This window comes from Solanum tuberosum, unplaced genomic scaffold (genome assembly GCF_000226075.1).
Source record: "Solanum tuberosum cultivar DM 1-3 516 R44 unplaced genomic scaffold, SolTub_3.0 scf00035, whole genome shotgun sequence".
NCBI classification, from domain to species: Eukaryota; Viridiplantae; Streptophyta; class Magnoliopsida; order Solanales; family Solanaceae; genus Solanum; species Solanum tuberosum.
In genome coordinates this window covers 39,144-47,064 of record NW_006238963.1, presented here as the reverse complement: position 1 = coordinate 47,064, position 7,921 = coordinate 39,144, and the positions used below count along the sequence as shown (strand labels likewise).

At 34.8% G+C, this 7,921-nt stretch overlaps 1 protein-coding gene across 1 annotated transcript; it reads left to right on the top strand.

Moving 5' to 3' along the window:
- Positions 1 to 2,598: 2,598 nt before the first annotated feature.
- Positions 2,599 to 6,393, top strand: LOC102577750 (Cu/Zn-superoxide dismutase; the record flags this gene model as incomplete). Its single annotated transcript, NM_001288080.1, is given in 7 exon segments — positions 2,599 to 2,687; positions 2,767 to 2,868; positions 2,951 to 3,046; positions 3,389 to 3,420; positions 3,501 to 3,576; positions 5,979 to 6,032; positions 6,371 to 6,393. Coding segments are annotated over 7 exon segments (459 nt in total).
- Positions 6,394 to 7,921: the final 1,528 nt, after the last annotated feature.

The window sequence follows — 7,921 nt, the reverse complement described above, 5'->3', positions numbered from 1 at the left end:
GGCAAAATTGTGTGACTTCACGCACCTTAAGGCGAGTGAATAACTTTTTTAGGTTAAAAAAAATATTAAAACTAAAAAAGAAATATTTTTTTTAAAAAATAATTAATTAAAAAGTCTTTTCTTCTTCCACACTACCCCTTTCTTTTTGGCCACGCCTGGAAACTTTTTTTTTTCTTCTCTACAATTTACTAACATTGGAGACCAGCGCTCGCCATAGACCAGCAACTGATTCACCGGAGACCAGCGCTCGCCGGAGACCATTGAATCGCAGTGGCGTGAGAGAGACAAGCGGGCCAGATATGGTGGTGTGATGGTTTAGGTTGTTGTTTTTGTGGAGGTTGGAGGAGGAAAAAAAATAGTGATGGTGTGCGACGGAAATGAAGATGGTGAGAAAGAAAGTATATGTGATTTCGCCGACAAAAATGGCAACGACAGCGATGGCGGCGTCCTTTTCTTTTTCTTTTTTTCTTCTACGAAGAACCCAAAAATGCTCCCAATCTATTTTCATAAAAGTTGTTAGATTTTTGTTTAATTTCATTAAATTAAGTGATGCCTCCTTTTTCTGTGGAAAAAAATGAAGAAGAAAAAATAGGGGATGTGGAGATGGTTTTGAGTTTTTGGTTAGGGGAGGTGGAGGGAAGGTGAGAGAAACAATAATTTTATTTTATTTGGTAAAATAGAAAATTTATTGATTTAGTCTTTTATTTAACATTTTTATTAATAATTAAAAATAGTTATGAAGAAAATTATGACTTGGCATTAATATATATAACATGGATATGACATGTCATTTATATAAAGGAGAGTGAGCTACACACATGATTTGAGGGGCTTAAAAATCTCATTTTAATTGAGTATAAGGGTCCAGATGATAAAGGGGTAAATAGAAGAATTTAGAATACAAACTGATACAAGTATAAGGGTGTATTAGACAATTTCGCCCAAAAAATTTCACCAAACTTAATAGCATCAATATTACTCCAAAAATAAAAATAGTCAAAGATAGCATGTTTTTTAGTAGAGGTAGAATCAAAAGCTAAAATAAAAATGTAAAAGGTAAAAACTCTTTTTGGGGATTGGAGGATTAAAATAGCCATTCAGTGAATGATCTAGATTGAACTAGGTCAGGCCTAATCGAGATTTGAGTTGGACCATAATCTTAGATAAACTAGGTCAAGCCATCGAGATTTGGGTTGGAAATGATGTTAGCTTCTAGATAATTCTAAAGTCGTAACACGTGATATGAATGTAGACCTAGGGCACGTAGAGGTTAGTTGGCAAAAGGAATACGGCGCTAATCACACACTAGCCAGCCGGCAACCTACCCACCCCCTCAAACAGGTCACTGCTCAGTCCAATAAAAAGCAAGCACTCATTTCACTCTTACAATTATCGAACTTCTCATTATCATCAGTACGCATATTGGACTTCTCTCTCTCTCTCTAAGCCACTCAAGGGTGACCTGAGGTAATTCAATTTATTCCTTGCATCTGATTTCGATGTTCTATTATGGTGACTTTTGATTATTCGTTTTCTCTGGATTTTCACGCCGTTGGATTTGGTCTTGAAACTCTTCGTTGTTGGATTCAACTTCTGATTTTGCAGATCTAGACTTCTTTACAACTTTCACTTTTGAATCTGTCGCTGTCTGCGTTTATTTTTATGTTGATTCTGGTGGAAGCTGATTGTTGAGTAGATATTAATTTTATTAGGAACATATAGAAAGAGAAGATTAGGATATCATCTTCAGACCTTGCTAAGAGGCGGATCTAAGATTGATTGAATATTTATGGGTTAAATCTTTAAGGATCTTAGCAGAACTCACTGTCTTTTAAAAGTTATGGGTTTATGGATTTTTAATCATAAATATTTATGGTTTGCGCCGTTACTCTGTATCCGCCTATGGTCTATGGATGTGTGGTTCGATCTAATTAGAGTTTGCTTTTGTCTGATTTTACAAGTATTTGCCTTTTCGATTAGGACTGATGCATAGGCATTTCTAATTGTAAGGATTGTATAACACTAAAACGTATCACCTGCAAATTGTGTGTGTGAGCAAATCCTGCTGCAAGTAGATGTTTACTGTCTTTCTTTGATGGTGCTTGGGCGAGAATATGAAGATTTTGTGAATGTTCAGGTTGAAGATAACATTGTATAGTGTTTTAAGACGAAATTTGTGCTTTCTTTGGTTTGTTTTATTTCCAAAAAACAACACAGTTTGGGCATGTTTGGAAAACTAAAGGATCGTTTTTCTGTTATTTCAGAACAAACATGACCAAGTGTTTTTGTATCCCCTCTTATAGATATTCTTATATGGTTGAGATGAAGAAATGGAATGCCTAAGGTTTTGGATGTCAATTTATGTGATCGACTTGTTTTTGAGATGAACTATATATTGTCTGGGCTGTGACTGAAATACTTCCTTGCTTTATGTTTCTAACTGATTGGCCAAATGTGATTTTCTATAAATTCAAACTTGTATATGGAAATGTTGTCTATCATCTTATGAGATGAGCCGCATATTAACTTATTAACGGCTTCGTATGGGCTCTTAAATGTGTAGCCTTGATAACAGACTCTTGTATCATAATTTTCTAGATCACATACAAAAATGGTGAAGGCCGTCGCCGTCCTTAACAGCAGTGAAGGTGTTAGTGGCACCATCCTCTTCACTCAAGATGGAGATGGTAATTTACTTTAATAATTGTAAAATGTTTTTTTCATGCATTTATCATGGGTGACCTCTAACTGATGTAATGCATACAGCTCCAACCACAGTTAATGGAAATATTTCTGGCCTAAAACCTGGACTTCATGGCTTCCATGTCCATGCCCTTGGTGATACCACAAATGGCTGCATGTCAACAGGTAATTTCATTTTTATCTACTTGGGACTGCAACATAGAAATGATTTTTAGATGTTTTGAATTTTTTCTTTGTTAACTTGCAGGACCACATTACAATCCTGCTGGTAAGGAGCATGGTGCTCCTGAAGATGAGGTGCGTCATGCTGGTGATCTTGGTAACATCACAGTTGGAGAAGATGGTAAGGGTTCCTTGTTTAATAATTTAACTTAATCTGGTTGTAGTTATCCTTATTTATTTTCAAATCGTATGTCTGCAATCTGAAGATTTTTATCATCTTCTATGCCTAGTGTGTTTTGGTTTGACATGATGTATAGTGGTAATCCACTACCTTTGGAAAAATTAATTCTGCTGCAGTAAAGGTTTACCCATAATTTTATTGCCTCGAAAACAACAATTATTTTGCATAGTGAAGCCAAAATTTATTTCAAAGAGGTCATTGCCTGGTCTCTCCCTCTCTCTCCTCGCGTAATTCCAAATTAGTTAGCATCACTAACAGTGTAATCATTGGAAAAAATTTCAGGTACTGCATCTTTTACTATTACCGACCAGCAGGTAAATTCTTTGTTGAACTCTAAGCTTTAGTCTTGCTATATATTTGTTCCTGAACTAATTGGCAACCTGATATTTTGCAGATTCCTCTCACTGGTTCACAATCCATCATTGGAAGAGCTGTTGTTGTTCATGCTGATCCTGATGATCTTGGAAAGGGTTAGTTCCCCTACTTCAGTGACTAAACTTTAATGAGCTGAGTACGGCATGCTTTTATTAATACAACAGAATGTGAAAGATGAAAGAGGATAAGAAAGTAAGAAATAAAATACATATAACCTTGACACTCAACCTTTTATTTTAGTTTCAGGCCATCAACACTCCATTTTGTCCATAGTGCTTGACATATAAAAACCCCATTTCTATTTCATGTGTTTTCTGTAAGAAGTATATTTGGAAGGTTGGTGTATAATAATGGAAAATATTATGGATTGGAGAAGGAAGAAGTCTAGATGTGATTGTGTCATATGTTCTAATTTAATTTTGAAGAAAATGATGAAGGCTCATTTAAATAAGACTAGGCAAAGTGAAAGAGAAAGAGAAAGAGAAAGGGGTTCTTAACCATGACCACACTAGCAACTAGGTTCATTTAAATAAGACTAGGCAAAGGGAAAGAGAAAGGGGTTCAATCTTAACCATGACCACACTAGCAAGGATCCACTGGGTTCATTTAAAGAAGAGTAGTCAAAGTGAAAGAGAAAGGGGTTCAATCTTAACCATGACCACACTAGCAAGGATCCACTGGGTTCATTTAAAGAAGAGTAGTCAAAGTGAAAGAGAAAGGGGTTCAATCTTAACCATGACCACACTAGCAAGGATCCACTGGGTTCATTTAAAGAAGAGTAGTCAAAGTGAAAGAGAAAGGGGTTCAATCTTAACCATGACCACACTAGCAAGGATCCACTGGGTTCATTTAAAGAAGAGTAGTCAAAGTGAAAGAGAAAGGGGTTCAATCTTAACCATGACCACACTAGCAAGGATCCACTGGGTTCATTTAAAGAAGAGTAGTCAAAGTGAAAGAGAAAGGGGTTCAATCTTAACCATGACCACCCCTAGCAAGGATCCACTTTTATCATTTTCACATCTCCCCAGCACCCATAAGATCTCATTTTTCTTCTTCAAAGGATTTACCATTCTCTGTATATTGAGCTGAAAAATAATGCCTGGTAATTGCTGACTCAAAAAATCAAGTGGGAAGAGGTGTGTGCATTCCTGAGTGATGTTAAATCTCCTTGAGGAATTAGGATGTGATCTTTCATAAACATGCTCTCAAGGAATGAATAGGTGCTATATATTTTTTTTAATGGCCATGCAATTCCTGCGGGCCGGTGGTGCAATTGGTGGATAATGGCCCGCCTCTCTACCATTCTCCACTTAAATATTAGGATTTTGTTTGTGTATAGTTCGAACCTATAATGTGCAGCTAATCTACACCTCATGTGTTGCGCGCTTTCCACTAAACAAAGCTCTAGGGGCAAGAACTGGTTCATGTTATACAGGTTCCGATTTTGAATTCAAATCTGGAATAGGACAGTGTATGGCCTGTCTGTGAGATGTGGGTGTTGGACACTTGGAGCTAACGTGGGTCAGTTTGTAAAATACTAGCTGACAAACAGTTAAGTATTTTTTTGGACAAATTGTTCTAGAAATTCTTTCATTCCATGATGCTTGGTTGCCTGTTACCATTTAATTATGCTTCTCCTCTCACTTCCCTCGTCTGTATTTGTCAAAAGTCTAGTCACTTAAATGCAATCTAATAGAAAAAAAATATCTTTTTTTAATGTTTCTGTAAGAGGGGTGGGGGGGTGGGGATGGACTAACATTTGCAGATGTTGGATGTAAATTGATTTTAGCCTGAAACTGAGACTTGTAATTGATTGATTGTAAGAAAGGTGGACTGAAAACTAATAAGAAGAATGTATAATAACGATAAGCTATTGAGTTCTATTTTTGCTTAGAGTTAAGTCATTGTGAGCCCTTTGCTTTATCCATCTAAAATTACTTCTAAATCCTTGGGGATTGAGGCTGGATAAGAGCCTGTTTGGATTGATTTATTTTAAGTGCTTTTAAGCCAAAATAACTTTTAAGCACTTTTGAAGTGTTTGGGTAAATTAAAGAAGTACTAACAAGCTCTTAGTTTTTAGCTTAAAACTAAGACCTATAGGTTATATCCTATAGTGTGTGTGCTTGGAATGGTTGAACTGCAAGAAGTATGTTCCTTATTTTGCAAATTGTGAGGTCTCAAATGCAAAGTTCAAGGAGGATGACCAAACTTCAACTTGTTTCAGAAAATTGAAAGTAGGGAAGTGGACTATAGTTGCAAGTAAATCAAGTGGGCGTACAATGATATATGAGATTAAGATTATGCACAAAAGAGTTGTGCTCTATTTAGCTACGGGGTTTAGTATTCTATTTGCATCTAAAGGAACTTGGTGTCTGGTGTAGGAGCATTGAAAATCCTTTCATGGAATAAAAGACAGTTAGAATATAATTTACTTTAACCATATTTGTAACCCACTTTCACTTAATCTGACATAAAATTTGTTTTCCTGCTGTTTTAGGAGGACATGAGCTCAGTAAAAGCACTGGAAATGCTGGCGGAAGGATTGCTTGTGGTAAGTACTAATTTTCTTGCGTCTGGGACTAGATTTGTTGATTATGTGTCTCATTTAGTCATTTAATTATGTGTCGTAGTTACATTGATCAATTGCTGATGGGTTAGTTCAATCTCTGTGATTTCTCTTTCAAATGAATTCTTCTGGGCTATTTGTTTAGAGTAAAATAGAAACATGCAAGATTCTTTTGCTTTCAAATCTAAGTTTGCCATTTGCCAGTAGTGTGCTTTAAAATGACAAGTTTGAATCATCTGCTTTTTGAGAATCATATAGGCAAGCCTGGTTTTGTTCTTAATTATGTTTGTAGTTGTAACATGTGGTATTGTCACTCTTGTCAGGTATTATTGGCCTCCAGGGTTAATTGCTCCTTCGGGGTGAAGATTCAGCAACTAACGGTGGTGTCTTAGAATAAAGTTTTATTGGAGCGGTTGAGCCTTGTTTTCAATGTATTTATCATGTGATGCCTTTTGAATTTGTATGTTGTACTAGTTTTTGCCGATCATTAACCATAAAAGAAATGCGGGCCGTTAGCTTTGCTGGTTTCTTAAATTTGAGTGGATGGTTTCAAAACTAGAAAATATTCAGACCGACTTGACAGATTACACAGGCCTGCAGTTTTTGTTCATATTGATGGTCTCAAACTCTGCCGGTTGGCATGAAATGAGTTTCTGATGTCATATTGATAATGCTTGCAACAATACCAACTATAAGTGGATTTGAAAACTAGAAGCATTAAACAAAATAAAAAATTTCAAGTGGTTGCCTCTATTAAAGAAACTGCCTACTTCATCTGCCTTATTCTATAGAAATATAACACTTGCTCCACATGCATCAATATAGAAGAAAATATTATTTATATTTTTGTGGATTGTCCAGATGCCATCTACATCTAGAATAACAATAAATAATCAAGACTTTCACAATAACATCCATCAATTATATTGTTCTATCTACAACCCTCATCACTCCAATCAACAACTATCATCTTTTCTAACCCCTTTCATTCTTTGGAATATTTGAAAAAACAGAAATAATAAACTTTTCAAAAATAAAAGTACAAATAGAAGTCCACGGAAGGAAATCAAAGAATTCAAATATGAATGGAAACCAACCTTATGATTTTTATGCATCTCTTTCTTCTGTAAGTAATGCACTCGATAGAGATGCTACTGGAACTGTGACATATAGATCAATTCCTTTTTGTATGAATGATCCTTTCAGATAAATAAAATCCTTTCATTTTTAAGCTAAAGAAAATCATTTATTCCAAAATTCAATTGTCAGCTATCAAAGGAGCTCGAAGCTAAAGTTTTAAAAATTGATTTACAGCAATTATACTTCATTTCAAGTGGATGATATCTCAAGATCTAGAACGTTGATGGATGTTTGAATATGAAATTTGGGAATTTGGATAAAATTTGAGCTACTTATGGATTGAATTTTAATCCTAATTCGTTGAAGTTTGAAGTTACAACCGAAATGTATTAAAATTGTAGTTGTCTGATAATTGTATGCTTAGTTGTATAAAACTTATATTTGAAGTTCTGTTTGTTGTTGTAGTTGTATCGAATTCGTATGAATATTGTATGAAAGTAGTATATAATATTATTATAGTTATATTAAATTTATAGAAACCTAACATGCATTTTTTACAAAATTTATACAGTTTATACACATTTCAACACCATATATATATATTGATTTTATATACAAAATTATGAACAAAAATTCTAAGAATTGGGCATATACAGTAAAACCTCTATAAATTAATTCTCGGTAAATTAATAATCTCTCTAAAATAATAATTTCTTCCGGTCCCAATTTGGGCCAATGGAAAAAATCACCAATTTCGATAAAATAATAAGATAATATATTTTCAGAAGATCCCT